This window comes from Embiotoca jacksoni, unplaced genomic scaffold (assembly GCF_022577435.1).
Source record: "Embiotoca jacksoni isolate LCO1_2020_lvr unplaced genomic scaffold, fEmbJac1.0.p SCAF_11, whole genome shotgun sequence".
Classification (NCBI taxonomy): Eukaryota; Metazoa; Chordata; class Actinopteri; family Embiotocidae; genus Embiotoca; species Embiotoca jacksoni.
This window is the reverse complement of record NW_027185241.1, coordinates 8030086-8048482: the sequence shown is the minus strand read 5'-3', so window position 1 is coordinate 8048482 and position 18397 is coordinate 8030086. Positions and strand designations below refer to the sequence as shown.

Sequence of the window (18397 nt, the reverse complement as noted above, 5' to 3'; positions counted from 1 at the left end):
TCGCTCACAACCCTCTTGCAAACCATTACCCACCACTTCAGAGTATTTATGCATAACGGAGTGAGACTAATGACCCCTGGAAAACCCTTACTTTGTATGATTTTTGAGAGAGTGCTCTGTCAGTAGGTCAGCATTTCCGAAATCTGGATAATTAGCGGCCACTTCTGTCCACTGGTCCCTACGTGAGCACTTTAAGAAGAGTCCCAAACCAGCCTTACACCCTGAACACAAGTAGCAGATCAAGTCCTTTTTTGGAATTTATTTAAAAACATGAGAAAATTGGGAAAATGAGGTGATTCTCTGTATCACATCGTGTATATGCACCAAAGTCATGTCGCCTGTCACATCTACACTACACAGTAATCCCCAGTGACGATTGTTTAACCAGATGTCACACTCACAGAACACGTACATGCAGAAACTTTGTGATTTGCCTCAGACTTGCTGTTTAATTCTCTGTCAACCTGACAAAATACAGGTTCACAGCCCTGTACTCGCACGTCTGGATGACAAATCTACAAGTGCACACACACATACACAGGCACACACAGAAGCACACATAGATATATTAAGAGAGAGAATGTGACATGGTTTTGAATATGTTGCAAAGTGGTAAAATTATGTTTGTCACTTTCATAAATTTGATATTTAACCCTGTGGGTTGCCTAATCATGATGAATACTACTCAGTAATGATGTCTTTAACTCATTGAACATGGCTCATGGAGAACGTCTATGACTAAATACAGAAGTGTATGAGAACTGAGTCTGTTCCTACACCCAGGACATCAAATAAGGCTGTTTTGTCAAAGCCGTTGGTATCAGGGGCATGTGTCTTATGTCCATGAGGAGCCGGATTGAAAAGGGTCATGCGACAAAGAGGAGAAGTCTGTGAAGGCAGGGGGTGGGTGGGGAGACAAGTGTTTGAATCCATGACAAATATGCATGAGTCAAGCACATTTCTTTCAGTATAAAATGATACTTACATGAAAGTAATTATTTTTGACCCAAACCAGGATCTTTCTTAATCCTATTTACGTGTTTTTTTGTTGTAACCCTTAAGGTACCTTGTGCGTCTATATGAGTTGCGAACAGCTTTGAGAATACTGCAGTATTTGAAAGCTATGAAAATCTTGCTTTCTCTTTGGCTCTCCGTTTTTCCATTTCAGCACCAAATCCTCTGCTTTACACAGGTCAGAACTTTTGCTTGTAATCTTTATTTACTTTGATCAAATCAAAATTAGAAAGGTCATGTTCACTCCCATTAAAAACACTGAAATACTGGCACAAAACAACCCACATTTCATAACAATACTTAAATTGAAGCCAAAAGAAATCTCTTCACATGTTAATTTCCAGACACACATTGAATATAGACATATCATAAGACATTGTTACTTGTCACTGGTCCACTGAAATAAAAACATGGCAAAAACATAGTAATTCAGGGATTTGGCATACAGTTTATTTGTTTCTGATTCAAAATAACAAATCAATGCATAAAAATTGGATATCATTGCAATGGCAATTGAGGTAAAAAAAAAAAAAAAAATACGTACACATGCGGTAATGCTGCCCTCTTTATAAGTGTTAATCACGCTTAAAAAAAATACAGCTTTTACATTAATGAAATTGTACCAGCATACATTAATTTCCTCGAGCGATGCTCCTTCTCCCAGTAACAGCTGACAGATTAAGGCCCCTTTGGCTCACAGATGGGAAGGATCATGAATCTCTATCATTACTTCTCACTTGAATCAGATTATCAAATAAACATGATAAAATTCGGCCAAAGTGATCGTACTGTCCATGCACTTAGGTAAAGATGAGTTAAACCTCTACGGCGAACAAGAGAGTTCCCAAAATCTTGCATGATATTGTTCTTACAGCACCAAATACAACCATTCATATAAAACTTAAGCCCAAATTGACCATCGGAGGTTTTTACAAGACACTGGAATAAAAAAATCCCCTGAGTATTAAGCTGCATTACTACTGTATATCATCTTCTCTAAATTACAGTATTGTTTCAAGATTGACATTTTCCGATTTCAGATTTTTCCTATGTAAAGTATTCTTAGCTTTCCCAGCAGAAATACACAATCATCAATGTGTCTGAAGTAAACATGATAATTATAACTCAGCTGATCTCATCCTGACATATAGTGGACGACATCTGTTACTAGCAGACTGGTGCTATTTACATGTGTGTGTGTGTGTTTGTTTGTAAAATGAAAGAGTGGAAACACATGCCATAAGTTGTTTGTGTTTGTGCGTGCGTGCGTGCATGCGTGCGTGTGCATTAGTCAACCTCCTGTCTGTAGTTCAAGACGTAATAGTCATGGACGTACATGAGGACAGCGAATGGCTGACCAATGATGAGGGACATCCACACCGCAGCATTGCCGTAGGTACCGCGCAGGAAGCGGCCAACAAACCAGGCTAATGGAAGCTGAATAGTCAATAAAAAATGTAATTAAATAACCGTGGTGGGTGATTGTGTTTTTAATGACTAATTACAATCTCACATTTGGTGTGTATATTTTTTTCTGATTCTTGTTGTCTGTGTTTTATGACTCAGCACATTTTAATGAATATCAAACCTACAAAGACAGCAGACATCAAGAGGCATTTAAATTGTCTATTGTCTGAGCCGATTAGCTATAATACATCAAATACCAAATGCTTTGTTAATAAGGGGACTCGTTAAGTTAATGATACTGGAGCAAAGCCCAAACACTGACAACTCCTTTTAAAATGTCTCACAGAAGTCACAAGGAACATCAACTTGTCTTTGTGTTGACTTGTTGTATTACTGGGCTACACAAATTAGTATATGTCACACTATCGCCATCCAACATACGGTACACACATTTTTTTATTTAACCTTTTAAAACACTAAGAGTGAATTTTCTTTTTTTTACCCAGATTACAATGCAAATTATACAGTTTTAATGAAAATATACAGTATATGTTCAAAATATCAGCACATTGTACGGTTTGTGTCGACCGCAGCAGTAAGTATCATCAGTGTTATGTGTTAGTTCTTACCTGTGCCATCATGCCCATGAAAGCCCAAAGCCTGAACATCCTGAGAGGAACACTCACTAAGTACTGATGCAGAAACAGACAGGGAAACAAGTTGTTTTAGTTGTGTTTTCGTTAAACTATATTTCACCATCTGCATCATACATCACAACAACTAAGTACAGCATGTTCTGGTTTTGCTTCTTACCTCATGAAAGAAAGCTGACAGGAAGAAGACAGCTGATTGGCTGACTATTTTACTGAATCCTTTCCTCAGCAGCGGCTTGTAAAAGTGGCTGCAAGACAGACAGAAGAAGATATGTTAAAATAGGTGGATACATGGGTGAACTGTTGGAAAGACACAGAAAAATATTAAAGATTTTTTTTTTATTTGGCTTTGTGTGTTTTGACAGACTAGGAATATTTTGTGGCTTCCAGTCGCTCTTAACAGACATTCCAATGCTTCTCTTTAATGTCTTAGTGTGCGAATAATTTACCGTAGACACCACTTGTGCACAGGGATGTTCCAGTTCTGCCAGAAATATGTCACCGTTTCAGAATTCCTGAAAGAAGAGTCAGCGAATACAGCATTGAAGCATTACAGGCTCTAAATAAGGGATTTAATACAGTTTCATCAATATCGATTAACATTGTAAAGGCTGTAAATCGTTATTGCGATGCAGGAAAGGAGGAAATAATAGTATTTATCCCTCGGTACAATGAGTGAAACTGTTTTAGTAATATCAGCAATACACAAATTAATGCATCCACAAAATTTACTTTAACTCTACAAAAGGCAACTTTTACAAATAAACACAATAAAACGAGACTTTCCAAACTCGCAAAGAAAACTTCCCATGCACATGCAAATGCCAATACATTCAATGACTCTGACCTGTACAGACAGTCCACCACACCCTGTAAAATTTATAAACAATACAGACACCAACACACTCAAACTCACCACCAGTCCTTGTAAAACTGTCTGTCTCCAAAACACAGCAGCTCAGCTGTGAAATTCATAGATGAGTGGAAGAAACAGTAGAAAAACATCAGCCACAGCAAGTGATTAGGAACCTGGAGAGACAAATTGAAGACGAATAAAAATTCATTGTGGAGACCAAACTTACAACCACCTCTGCTGTTGAAAATAGTGTGCTTCCACAGTCAAATGCAACAAATGCTAATAAAGGTAATTGGGACTTTTATTTGTTGTAATAGTGATTGTGTGCCAGTGTTGCAGTCTTAACATGATCTCCCTTTGTAAATGAACAGTTGCTATACAGTATACTACAAGTCCAAAATACTTGTAATTCGAGTGGAAATCAAACTCATCAACTTTTTTTGCTGTCATTATGAACACTGCAGTTGTCGTTTGTAATGATTTCTTTGTTATGCTGTTTCATGCCATAGTAATGAGTAATGTTCATCAACTCCCAGCAAGCATAAAAGCTAGTGAAATAGGTTTCACTGTTAGCTGTTAACTCACAGCTAATTGAAGAAGTCTCTCAGTCATCCTGGACAGATCCATGTCCTAAAGGAGAGAGAGGAGGGGAGAGGAGGGGACCTATGAACAAATCCACAATAGCACTTTACAGTTGCAGTATGATTTTCTGTGTCAGTTTGCCTTCCTTACTTCCAGTGGTTTCATGGAGCTTCGAATGATGGGAATCATCCACTGATAAAGAGAGAAGAAAAAGCAGTGTTAGGACACTTACAGACATGTGCTGTAACGTAATAATTACATTATAAATTAAAATTTTGTAGTCCTGTTTAAAGGACCCAAATACAGTGTAGTTAGATTTTAGTATTGATACAAATGATTATATAAAACAACCTTTTACATTAGTTTTGGTTTACATGATCAGATTGTACCTGTTGAGTGAGACCAACCAACAGCTGGATGAAGAACAGCTGAGGAGAAAGAAACAAATTTACAGAGTAAGTGACATGATTTCAAAGATATAAAATCATCATTATTACATATCAACAGAGAATATGGGGAGTGAATTAAATAGTAAACAGAGATTCTTTTTGAATTTTTTTTTATAGAACTTAATGGAGACACCCAGTTTTATTATACTATTTGGGACGTATCTTTTTGTTGACACGAGGTGCCCAGATCTCAGTCATTTTATTAAATTGGTGGGTAAATGATATCATAATCACCATGAATGATGGCCAAAACTGCCAAAATAACACACAGTTTTCTTTTCTTAAATAAGCAAAATTACTTTACAATAAATCCATCACCTTGATCACAATCTCTTGCAGTAATTTTGGTTTGTTTGTTTGCCAACACATCTACAGTAAAGGAATTTTTGTTTACTGGCTAATGCTGACATGAAATATTTCCTCACCATCTCAAATAGTCTCCTCAGCAGGAAACTCATGCGAATTTTAGGAGAGCGAGGGAAGTTGAGCTCGTAACACAGAGTCGGAGCAAAGACAAAGTAGTAAATATCTACAGAAGATGGAGAGGAGGTCAATGTGGAAGTTAGTAGGAACAGGTGACAAAATAAGAGGCAGTGTTACATGACAGAAACACGATCAAATCAGTTCCAAGGAAACAATAGTAAAATTCGTTGAATACCTCTGATGGTGAGGTTGCCAGGATAACACACCTTGTGGTCGCCTCCATTAAGGTGCTGTGCTGATGGACCTGTGGCAGATATCGCCAACACAAATGATCAACATCATGACATTGCAAATATACTGTTTGTGTAAATATTGTTTTTTTTTTATTGCATACAAATACAGAAAAAAAATACAATCAAGTTTGGATGTCGATAAACGACAATTTTTGTTACATATTGAAATTTGCATACAGCACTGAGACATTTTCTGTCAGCTGCACAGTGCCGCTTACATTTGATCTAAGGGCTGCAGTGTCAAAAGTCTGCCAGTAGATGTCATTGTAATAACATGAGCAATGCACTGAAAGATCTGCTTAGGCAGATTCACAATGATCAAAAGAATACAGAGAAACTAAATATAATTTGCCATAAATTGCTTATCATATGAATGCGATTCCTGTCAAGCCTATATAATGTAGGGATGTGTACGTGTGACTTACATGACAGTGACCTGGCCAGTTTCTTGGCCTTGACAGTGCTTAATTCCCTGCACCACAAGTTGACATCCTTATAGGAGTAGAGCTTTAGGAAGAGAATGGTGTAAGTACCAAGAACGAATACACCGCCAGCTGACAGAGAGAGAGAGAAAACAAGGCGATGGTTAACTCCGTCATGTTGATGAAGCTGTTGTGCAAGAACATGCAATGAACTGACGTAGGGTTGAGAAGTGTGACAGGATGAGAACAACAGATAAGAGGGAGAAATCCGGGGAAGCCAGTAAAGGGGAAGAGGAGAAGAGGAAGAGAAAGTGAGCAGAAGGTGTGATAGAGGTTGGAGAGAGAGAGAGAGAGAGAGAGAGAGAGAGAGGAGAGAGAGAGAGAGAGAGAGAGAGAGAGAGAGAGAGAGAGAGAGAGAGAAGGGGACTGAAAGGAGTGTAAGAGAGAGAAGAGGGAGGGAGTCAGAACCAGAGGCGGTCATTTGATCTTGAGCAAACAGCTATACAAGTCCAGCAAAACAAATCATCTTAACTCTGAGTATGAAAGCAGTCAAACTATGCCAAGGATATTATTACATAGTCACCATTTTGTTTACCAGTGTGGTTGTTTGCACATTCCTAAAACTGTGGCAGTGTTTGTGTTTACTAGCCAATCAGGGAAAACTGATTTGAAGGGAGATATATTTTGAAAACTATGACTATGACACACACACACACACACACACACACACACACACACACACACACACACACACACACACACACACACACACACACACACACACACACACACACACACACACACACCAGCTGAGCAGTTTGTCTACCAGGGCTTTATCAATAGTCACCATATGCCTGATAAAAAAGGATCACACCAAACAAAGAAGGCACAGCAACCACACAAATACACATACATACAGTACATGTGCATAAACACTGCACACGTGCACAAACACACAAATAAAATCTGCCTGTTGTGCCAAAAGGGTGAGGAGGAGGTCAGCACACCTGGCATCAAACCACAGCAGATCTTATCCATCAACCATCTGTCACTCTGGCTCGGTGTGGCTTCTAAACTGCTAGATTGTCTCCAAGACAGCTACTGTAGATTGTGATCATAGAAACACACAAAAAGGTGAAGTTTATGTGGAAATCATGCCAGAGGAGCCAGGCATTATTCATTTTCCCACCAAAATCATGAATTTGAAATTGTCAACCATCATACTTTTGTCTTTTCTTCTGAGAGCAGACTCTGGAATGGCAAAGAGTGGGAGTGTATGAACTCACAAATTACATGTATGAAGAGGAAAGCTGATCATTTATGTGCATTTTCTTTCACTAGTTCCTAATTCAGGTAACACAATAGTTAGTGTATTTACCTCAGATTCCAAGGCAACACATTTTTCCTTGGGCTGTGTGCAATGTAGATAATAAAGTAAGTTTAAATCAAGGAAGTGACCTTGGATATTAAAAGGACACTAAAATAATTTGAATACCTCCATGAAAACAGCTAGACAAGTATGTGTTTCTCTTTGTCAGAGTTGCAAAACCTGCCTCTAAGACTGCTGTCACTTTACTCCACTACATAAAGCAAAGAAAGACTTAATACCTTTAGGTACGCTAAGGTACAGTGCTAGAGCGTGTCTTGCAAAACACACCAAATTTGCACCACTTCACACCCCAGATTGTCTGACTGATTATTTGTTTTTGGTTTCAGTAAATCTGATTTCCAAACATGATCTTATCCTGATCATTATTTTACATTAAAACTGTGTTAAATAACAGTGCATCGAGTTTGTATTGTATTCCACTGCATAATATATTACCCATAATCTCTATCTCTTGTCTAATTACTGTGAATATACATTAGACGCACTGACTTGATTCTTTATTGACATGTGCACACAATCAAACACAGCCACACAAACACAGTCCAGTAAAAGCAATTGCTCCGTTTGCACACTCAAACACAGTTGCATTTCACCACTTAGGGTAATTTCCTGGAGACTTACCCCACCCATGACACCATACTTGGGCAATCCTAACCATTACAAAAACCTTTAGCTATTCTTCTCCTTAAAATGTACTGATTTATGTTATGCGGTCCCCATGTTGTGACTGTGTAAAAAGATTTATGTCCCCACAACATGAGTAATACCAGTAATACAAACACACATGCAAACTGTATATCTGTACATACACACACACACACACACACCTGCCCTCTGTCACTGCCCTTCCTGTGTGAACAGCAGTGCAGACACGAGAACAGACAGACAGATGGACTGAAGCCTTTACTTCTTCACCTCCCAGTGAGAGAACAGATGAGAAGAGAGAGACAGAGAGAGAGAGAGAGAGAGAGAGAAGAGAAGAGGAGAGGAGAGGAGAGGAGAGGAGAGGAGAGGAGAGGAGAGGAGAGGAGAGGAGAGAATTAAAACAATGATATTCTGCTTACACAGGAAACTCACTATCTGTCCGCCTCTTGTTCGAGGTAAAGTTAGAGGTGTGCTAACTAAAGCTTCAAGAGTAAAGAGCTGATGCCGTGCCAACAATCTGAGCTAAATATATCATGCTAATGATATGAAACACTCCTACTGTGTAACATTTGTGGGTTAAGTGACAAATGTGACCTTGGCAGTGAAATATTTTAAACTTTCAAGTTCATTACACATTCAAGTTAAAAATGGATAATCCTGGACTACCCCTCTTTGATTTTACTCATACCGAAATATAAGCAAATCCCGGGTGAATAGTAAAAGTCAGATCAGATCACATCAGAAATATACATTTTTCCCATTTAATTACTCCAAATAGAGAAATAAATACTTTTTTTTTTCAAATAACTGTTAAATGTTGAATGCATTGAACGCTACTGGACGTCTTATGTCACTTACTTACCAAACAAACAGCACCATGTTAGTGGAGAAAAACATTGTAAGCACTGCAAATCAATAAAAACAAATTTCATGCAATTGTATTGTTTTAAGTCAATATCGACCAAGAATTTACATGAGGAATTGTATGTACTTGTGCATCATGTAGTAGTATTCAGTATTCACGATTCATCCTAGATAAAGTGTGGAAGGCAGCCATGATTTCTGTCAGGCAGAACTGATGAAGACAGAACAAGGTGACCCTTGGATGACCCTGTACTGGAAACCACACCCACTTTGGCAATCCCTCGCCTCCCCTCCACTCCTGCCTTGTCCTTTCCTTTCCTTTCCTTTGTCCTCCTTTCCTCTGCTCTCCTCTCTTCTTAGAGCCAGCTGGAAACAATCCAGTCATGACCAACTGGTCCATTACCACTAACCGACTCCAATTATGACTCTGTATAAGAGATGGCTTTTACTGCACTATCAAACTGGTTGACTGTTTCCCTGAAGGGCAAGGATATGAATGTCCTCTTAATCTTTATTACACTTACATTATTTTCTATTTCATACACGACTACATGGTAAACTACCAGTGAGTGGATAATAGTTTGGCTTTATAACAGGTACTACTATTTTAGTCACCTGTTTGTCTCGGGTATCTTATGCTGCAGAGAGAGTAGTTTAATAATAGTGAAAAACATTTTTACCTGGGGTCATCGAGGGGACCAATATGACCACTGCTGCAGGGAATATTAGCATATTTGCCATGTAAATGCAATGAACCAGAAATCCCACAAGTTCACTGAATGAGCCCTAGGAAGGAAGACAGAAACAGAAGGACAGCAGGAGTCCTTGCGTCAAATCTTAAGAACAGTATGTCGTCCCATTTTCAACCGCTGTCATCAAACAAACAGCCTTTTTTATGGTTGCAGATTTGTAATTCTAGTGTTTTGTTGTTGACCTAATTCTAAAACACTGACAAGAATACAGCAGCTACAAATACAATCTTAAGCATTTGTTCAGTCTGCTTTTGAAGAGGTCACATTTTAACTTGTGGTGGCCTAGTTAAGTTTGAAAAAGCTCATGTTGTTTCATATTGAAAGAGACAGAGCAGAACTGGATATGCTCTAAATGCAGATGGTGAAACTAATTTCTCATTTTACCATTTAACGTTTTCAGATGCAACTGGGGAGGGCCAGTTAGTCAGTCCGTTTTAGAAAAATAATCCCTCCTGAGAATTACAAAAGGGCTCAGAATTCAACAGTTCGGTTAAAAACCACATTGCTCATATTTGAGTGCAACCAGCGTTTCTCCACTCACCTTCGACAGCTGTCTTTCAGTGTAGAGGGCCACCATAATGAACACATTGGATACTGTTAAACACAATGAAAGATTGATGTCAGTTTATCTGAAATAGGTTACGTTCCATTTTTATTCTGCTGCATTTTCACTGGGAAGAATCAAAGAGATTTTGTCTAACACATACACAAGGCTGCGAATCAGCAGGATTTAACTATTTTTAAATGTGAATACATTTTTTTTTTTTTTACATTTTTAAAGCAGTCCTAGTTAAGACATGTTGGTTTTTAAGTCCTTAAAGTTCATGTGTGTGTGCATGTACTGTACGTGCACTCACATACACACAATCAAATTTAGATTTCAATCTGTCTCGATATTCAATGACTGCTGCTCTTGTCATGACTTCAATGATGCAATATGGATGTCATACAAATAAGTACGTGTAAAGCCTGTTTTTCTAGATAGATTAAAGAGGCTATGAAGCAACTGGCTGTAAAAAAAACAAAAAAAACCTAAAACAACAACATCTGAACGGGTATCTAAAGAGTCTCATATTAAATAAGGTGCTCCAGTGAATGAGTGGATCTTCCTTTAAACAAGCACAGTTGCTTCACATTTACAATGTAATACACAATCCACCTGTTAGAAAAATAGAGGTGATTTTGGGAGCTATTTATGCCAAAAATAGTAACCAGATTTAACCTTAATGTACTCATTATTATTGATATGTGTGTATGTTGTCATGTATGACACTTTTTTCCCCCTCGTATAGTAGAGACAGTTTGAACTGCTAGTCAACTCAGTGCTGAATTAACTTAAGCAAATCACTGGTATGTAGATTCCTCATTATCCTGACTCGACTAGGCTGAACAACACTGATGACATATAATTGCAGCAACTGTTCCATTTTAAGACCCCCATGAGTCATTAGCATGTCAATTTATCTAATCTAGAGCGAGCACATGTGTAAACTGTAAGATATTTCGATTACTGGGGTTCATCATTTTGTCATCAATTTTATCCTTGAACACTCCTGATCAATCAATTTAGTGATTCAGTCACATGCTTGTTTTTGATTTAATGACATTCATGGTACTATGAAGAAAGAAAAAGACTCCAAGAGGGAACAAATACCCTGCAGGCAAAACTCTTTCATGTGACAATAACCACATTTCTGTTTATAAAATAGGCTTACCATGGACAAGTAAAAAAAAATGTATTCAACCACTCATAATTAACAGTTAGAGTAGGCCTCACTTCACCAGGTTTCAGAAAAGATTATCATTATAGTTACATGAGATTCTGGATTTAAGCAAAAATGTTATCTATTTAATTTACCTCTAAAAATTCAACAAAAATTATATACAGCCAGGAGATCAATTAGGTGTAATTTCCTCACAGTAATTCCTTTAACTAGGTGGCTTTTAACACAAGGGAAGAAAGGGCAAGGCATATTCACAAAATATGGTATCATCAAACATTATAACATTGTAATTTCTAAACATTCTGGCACTCAAGTTTTTACATGGTTGGCATCAGTGAAAAGATATTTCTATTTCTACAACAGGGCTGTGGTTCACAGTACAAGTTTCTGCCAAAAGCTGAGACAAGCAACCGGACCACAGATCATCTGAGACGGTGGTCCAAGTCGTATTGCTCTGGACAAATTAAGGGGATAGGAGGTGGTGGTGGGTGTCTTCATCACATTTTGAGACTCAGTAACGATGTCGGGAAATGCGCAATATGCTATTTCTAATACTTGCTTTATCTCTTTTGGGAAAAAAAAGGCCTATTGAGCATCTTTGATAAACAGCAACTATTGAACCCAAACTAAATCAAGCTGGAACAAACGACTCCATTTAGCACCTGTTAGACACACATAAACCTTTTATTAAGTATTTACAGAGTAGCCTCTGAGAAACAGTTTGGAAGAAACACAATGAAGTTCAAATGCACTGGTCACTCACAGGCCAGTTTCCCAAATGCAAAAACTTTCTAGGCTGGCCGTTCAAACTTTACCCACTTTGCTGGTTGGCTTCATGAAGCATAGACTGCTCATTTACACTGTTGGGGTGCTTGTGCTAGGGAGTGTGTGTGCAAGTTGCTGCAGTGACTCTGAATGCCCTCTGGGAATGAGCTGCTTTACTGTCCATGCTACTGTAAACAGACTCCCATTCTCACCTGTCTCCTACCCATCGACTGTGCAGCCATTTGCCTTTACTCCATCTATTTCTCCCTCCTCCTCCTCCTCTCTTCTCTTCCCCTGTATTGATGCAGCACTTCACTTCAGCTCTCTCCTTCTCTTTCTACCCTGTGCCTCACTTTTCATTCCTGCATTTATGCCTTCTTCCCAACCCGCTATACACATTCGCTCACTTAATTTTCTCTGCCATTAAGTACTCCCACTACACCCCCTCTTCATCTCTCTCTTCCTCTCTCTGCTGCCCCCCCCCCCTCTTAGCACTAGTGTGCAGTATATAGGGCAGGTGATTGTCCCTCTAGGGACGCTGCAAGCTGCACCACTGCAGACTTTCCCTGCAATATACCATAAAAATAAAAGCTGAAAAAACTTTGGGCACACCATGCACCTGTGTGTCTTAAAGCAAAGCCCATCTTTAATGAGGAAGATCACACAACCTACACTATTGATGGAAAAAAAAGAAACATGTCCAGTGCTGTAAAAGCAGTTCAGATATTTTATGTAACATAATCAATTAGCAGTAACATTTTTTATCATCATACAGTCATTTACATTTCCACATATGGTTCTAAAATGTCTTGCTAGGTTCAATAGAAAATGGCTCTCATACGTCTCCTATCATTAACTGATAGTGTTCTGGATGTTTTTCTCTGGTCTCTCAGCTCATGACTTATTGTTTTCCAGGTGAAATTTGACATGTTTTTCCACACACAAAATCATGAATATAAAAGAATTATTGATATCTATAACCAGCATTGCTTTGAGGTGTTGTTTATTGTTAGAACTGTTGTACATAAAGTTTACCTACCAATCACCAGGCATGCTGCGGGCCAACTGTAGGGATCATTCAGAAACAAGGAAATAACCTGAATAGGGTCCACCAAAACACCGTACCTGACAAACAACAATATGAAAAGCCAGATTAAAAAGAGAAATCTGATTTAAACTGCATGTGTAAATAAAAATACTGATTTAAGGAGTTCTTGGAAGAGATGCATTCTGTGTTGAGAGAGCTTGGTATTTTGTTTTTGTCAAACAATAACGACACACTGGATATAAGCAGGGCAGGAGGTCTCTTGAAATAATGGTTGTAATTAAACTCTACTCACTTTAACAGGTTTTCTAAGAAGAGGCGAGCATTACTCAGCACCTGTAAGAAAAAAACAAGAGTTAAAGATAAAACTGTCGAGCTTTTTTTCTAGTTGTTGCACAACTCCTAATTCCTTATTCCTTCTTCCTGACTTAAGTTTCTTTCATCGTTCTCATTGTCATTTCGTCCCTTATAATTAAATTAACTTCCATATCACCCCTCTCTGCCTCAACAATTTTCTTTCTCTCTTTCTGTTGCTCCCTTCTTTCCTACCTCTTTCCTCTCCTCTTCTTCATCCTCTTCCTCCAATCATTATTTCTATCTTTTTCTCTTTACTCATGCGCTTTCTAAATGGATTGTAATATCTCATTACCAAACACAAAGGCTCTGGGCCCGGGGATGGGAAAGAAGTCCAATCAGAATAAAGGAAAACCTCCTCTGATGAACACAGTGATTTGTTTTCAAAGAGTGGATTAACAGAGGACTTCGCCAGCTCATCTTCGCTTCTCTCTCACTACGCCCCCTCTCCCGAGTCCAGATGAGGTAGAGCTGCAAGGCTTAACATAAATATGTTGATTATATGAAATTATTTTACTGAACATGATTTACATGAATTTTTATATTTTGAGAAAATGTAGATTTCACATTTCAAATGTTTTTTCTAACTCTTACTACAAATGGTCGGGCATTGTTTACACCATATTTCTGTCTCTGACTTTCTCTGCAATCGCTTTTTTAATTTTACAATAAAATACAGCCAACATAAATTTGGAACAACGGTCATAGATGCTATATCATAAACAAAGACAGATGTAATGCCTGTGCCGCTGCTACTACACTGACACCGTCAGTAAAAACCCAACTGTAAACCCGTTCAGATATTTTTCTCTAATTACCCATTAGTTTTAACCTCCTACTACTGCTGACAACTGGACATACATCAAACAGTGGGGTGAAAAATTTGTCACATGTATAATTTACAGCATGTACATCAACGTGCACAGCACCTTATCTGATAAAGCAAAATACTTTTAATGGATCTAGTTTGCTAAAGTCACAGTGTAAAGTAGTGTGCATGTGTATATGTTTCTTTGTGTGTGTCTTACCAGCATCACCACACACCAGTTGAGTATTCCTCTATAGTTATTGTAACCACTGGCTGAACTCAGTAGAGACTCCTGACTCTTGTGACAGCTACAGAAATAGACAGATAAATAGGTGAAACAATCAAGAACATTGTGAGCTTAAGATATATTTACTTTAATTTAACTCTAGCACCATATCACATCAAATAATGGATTTTTACAGCCGTACTGAGATAAGCTTGCATATTTCCTAAGTAGAAACAAAGTTAACACCAGCAAAAACACAAGGTATACCCAATCATAAAAATGTTGTGGAACCAGCAGAGAAAACTACAGGTGAATTATTTTTTTTCTTTTCAAAAGATATGTTCAGTTCATGTCACTTATTGGCACAAAATGAACCATAACCACTTATCACTGTTATATCAGTTCTTTTATATTATCTTACCAGCCTGGGGATATTAGGGGAAAATGTACCACTTATATATGAATTTCTACTCAGTGTTGATGATCAATAAAGTAATACATTTCTCACTGCATGCTATATTGAATAGGAAAGCTGAGGTTTTCTGAGTTGTCCTGCTCATGGAGTTGTGCCAGCTGTACCGACTTGTACCTGCATGCTTCGAAAGTGACCTTCTGATGCCAAACCCCCCCCCCCCCAAATATTTTCCAAGTCTGTACCATCATAGCATGCACTTGACAAAACACTAAGCGGTCAGATGATAGTTTTGCCCATGAGGCTGTCAGGATGCTGAACTTCCTCCTCTCTCTCCCTCTTGACCTATAAAGTCTTAACTTTTTCCCCACTATGGACCCTCATTTGCATAACATAAGGTCTACCCAATCATAAAAATGTTGTGGTTCATATTGCTTAACAGCATATATATATATGCGTGTGTTAAGCGTCACTGTGGTTGTTGTCTGTTTTTATTGTTACATATTTAGTTTTCTTGTTTTATCTTTTTATTTTGCACACCGTGGGACTGTGAGAAACAATATTTCGATCTCTCTGTACGTCTTGTACATATGGTGAATTGACAATAAAGTTGACTTTGCAGTGAGCAAGACAGGACAGAAGCTGGTTATTCATCAGGACGCTACTAGTACTGACCATATTCTGTAACATTAGCAACTATTGTTACACAAACAAAACGTATTGAGCAAGCCGCTTGTCCAACGTTACCATGTATCACTAACCTCTAACTAATGCAACCAACTAACTTTACTACCAAAACACAGCGTTAGGTGACAATAATAGTCGCTCAATGGTTGTCGCCCTCTTGGCCCAAATGGATTTGGTTGTCTTTTCCTGTTAATCTTTGGTATCCTGAAGAAGGTGTCCAGCAAACTTTATCCAAGTAAAGAATAAAACTTCCATGCAGCAACACACACACACAGCTCTTGCTGTCAGTGTCTGTGACAACGTGTAACAAAAACTGCCCACGCTGAAATTCATTGCAGCAGATTGATTCAGTTTCTCAATGGTCCCCGCTGACCTTATCCTCTCGCACAGCTAATGCAGTCGGAGCATCGGCCTCCCTCTGCAACATTTCGTCCGCCACAGACTGTGGTTCAAATAAATAAGGTTGACTATCTGAGTCAGCCAACACACACTGATATGTATTCTGATCAGTATCATCCTCCGCAATCATATTTGAGGATGACCGTTTTACCGTCGGAAACGTTGCTAGTTGCAGGACCCGCGAAGAGAACAGGGTTTTGCATCTAGAGCGCCCCCTGGTGCTCAAGGCAGCTCGACTAGCTGGTTGTTCTTTTGGCCACTAACAACGTCACTGTACACGTCACATGACGGAGCTGGTGCAGGAAAAAAAAAACACAGCTTTTAGAGACATAGATGATTTATTGAAGAATATAGTGCTTTAATTTATAACATTTTACATCAACCCTGATATGACATCCACAAAAAAAAAAAAAAAAAAAAAAAAAAAAAAAAAAAATTGGCAATTGTTCCCACAATTCACCTCTACCATTTGGACTCTTGGCTTCATCTCAGCTGTTACAGCCACGTGTCGGGGGTCTAAGATAAGTGCTACACTTTTTGTTCCACTGCCAACCAGCACTAAAAAGTGGGTGTCAACGTATGAATGAATGGGCATGAACGGGGACTAAATAAACAGGGCTTTTTCTGGAGGACTCCAGACGACCCTGGCCGAGTGCCAAACACCTCTCTCTCTGTGACACACATTCAAACAAGCGACTGACACTAAATACGTGAACAACATTAGCTTGAGGTAACGCTAGATATAACGTCAGCCTTTAGCCGCTGGCAGCCTGACGTTGGATGTTTGTTGGGGAAAAAAAACAAATGCTTCCAAACTTTCCCCCAAACACTTTGGTAAGTTGCGCCAACTCACCTCAGTCTGTCACCCATGTCATTCCTGCGTTTCTTGTCGCTCTTTTTGCCAGACCGGATCGTCTCCAGTGAATGGTCACGTTTTCTGTGTACATTGTCTGCGCTGCTAAAGTCAGCGGTCACTGAGCTCTGACACTCCGCTGCAGACCTCCCGTTCATCGGCTGCAGACTGGCACCTTTCCCCGCTGCGAAAGTCGCCCTTCTCCTGCGAGTCTGGGCCCCAACGGGGTTCCAGTCACTCATGATGTCAGAGGGAAAAACAGCGAATATTAACCTACAGAAGTCCCCTTAAACTGCTGACGTCGGATAATGGCATGCCTGTTGCTATTGTAGCACACAGGCGTAGTGATCCAACGAGAGGGAAGTGAACGGGTTGCAAAACTATCCGTCCAAAACTCAGACTTCCGTACAGTACACACACAGAGGCGGGAGTGTTTTCATGACGCCACATGGAGTGAAAGTAGCCTGACTCTGCCCACTGTAACCGACAGGTGTGTCAGACCCATGAGGAGCCATTACCTGGGTTTCAGCCTGTATATATATATATATATATATATATATATATATATATATATATATATATATATATATATATATATAATGGGTGCCTTACTAAAGTAAAAGTACAGATACAAAACTGTAAAAATACTGTACTGTAGTAAAAGTCCTGCATTTAAAACCTAACTTCAGTAAAAGTAGGTAATTATTATTAGAAAAATGTCGCCAGTTAGAGTATTTAAGATACTTATTGCATTGTAACCTATTTTCCAGATAATCCAAGGGGGTTTAAAAATAGTTTATTTAGTTTAAGAGGTAGGAGAATTTTTCTCAACCCATAATGAGACACTTAATCTTTCAGTTTATTGGAAATATTTCAAATCAACACATTTGAAGATAGCACACGTTTTCACGGGACAGAAAGGGTACAACAAATTGTAATCTTGGAAAGTTGATAAACAAATGTAAAATGCACAATATTCACCTCTGACATTCAGTGTAAAGTAGTTGAGTTGCATATGAGCAAACCCCATCAGCTGAAAATAGCATTTGTTCTTTGAATAGACTTTTGTCATGAAGTAAACAATTTAAATCACTGTAAAGACTGCTGAGGCTGAATATTTGCTGCTGAAGGTAATGTTGAAATAAGTAGTGCAGCCGAGGCTGATAAATTCTCAGCTCAGTCTGACAATGCAGACCTGCATGAGCCAGAAGTCTTTTGCCACAGTGAAGTAGTGAGCAGCCCCTTCTGAAATAGCACTTCCCAGTACCACCTTTAACGAGACCAAACTTAACATTTTACCCTGCTAGTGTTGAGTATATTAAAAACTGCATTTCCATTTTTTCTCTATTAATGGTTTTGTGGTGTGCAAGCATT

At 38.7% G+C, this 18397-nt stretch overlaps 1 protein-coding gene across 1 annotated transcript; it reads right to left on the bottom strand.

Moving 5' to 3' along the window:
* Nucleotides 1-1442: 1442 nt before the first annotated feature.
* dgat1b (diacylglycerol O-acyltransferase 1b) lies at nt 1443-17368 on the bottom strand. The gene is made up of 17 exons (XM_069139438.1): nt 17024-17368; nt 14667-14754; nt 13580-13620; nt 13279-13364; nt 10292-10344; nt 9679-9784; nt 6103-6231; nt 5620-5688; nt 5387-5490; nt 4902-4940; nt 4663-4704; nt 4516-4560; nt 3991-4103; nt 3524-3589; nt 3235-3322; nt 3051-3113; nt 1443-2451 (listed from the first exon to the last, which is right to left on the bottom strand). Exons 1-17 carry the CDS (start codon nt 17263-17265, stop codon nt 2302-2304), a joined length of 1524 nt encoding a protein of 507 aa, XP_068995539.1. The 5' UTR covers nt 17266-17368; the 3' UTR covers nt 1443-2301.
* Between the last annotated feature and the right edge of the window lie 1029 nt (nt 17369-18397).

Bases quoted from the DNA above. Each gene is read 5' to 3' on its own strand.
- dgat1b (XM_069139438.1), bottom strand. From the start codon at position 17,265: ATGAGTGACTGGAACCCCGTTGGGGCCCAGACTCGCAGGAGAAGGGCG. The intron at 5,689-6,102 runs GTAAGTCACACG...TATCTGCCACAG, and splicing joins ACTGGCCAGGTCACTGTCAT to GTCCATCAGCACAGCACCTT. The intron at 4,705-4,901 runs GTACAATCTGAT...TCTCTTTATCAG, and splicing joins TGGTTGGTCTCACTCAACAG to TGGATGATTCCCATCATTCG.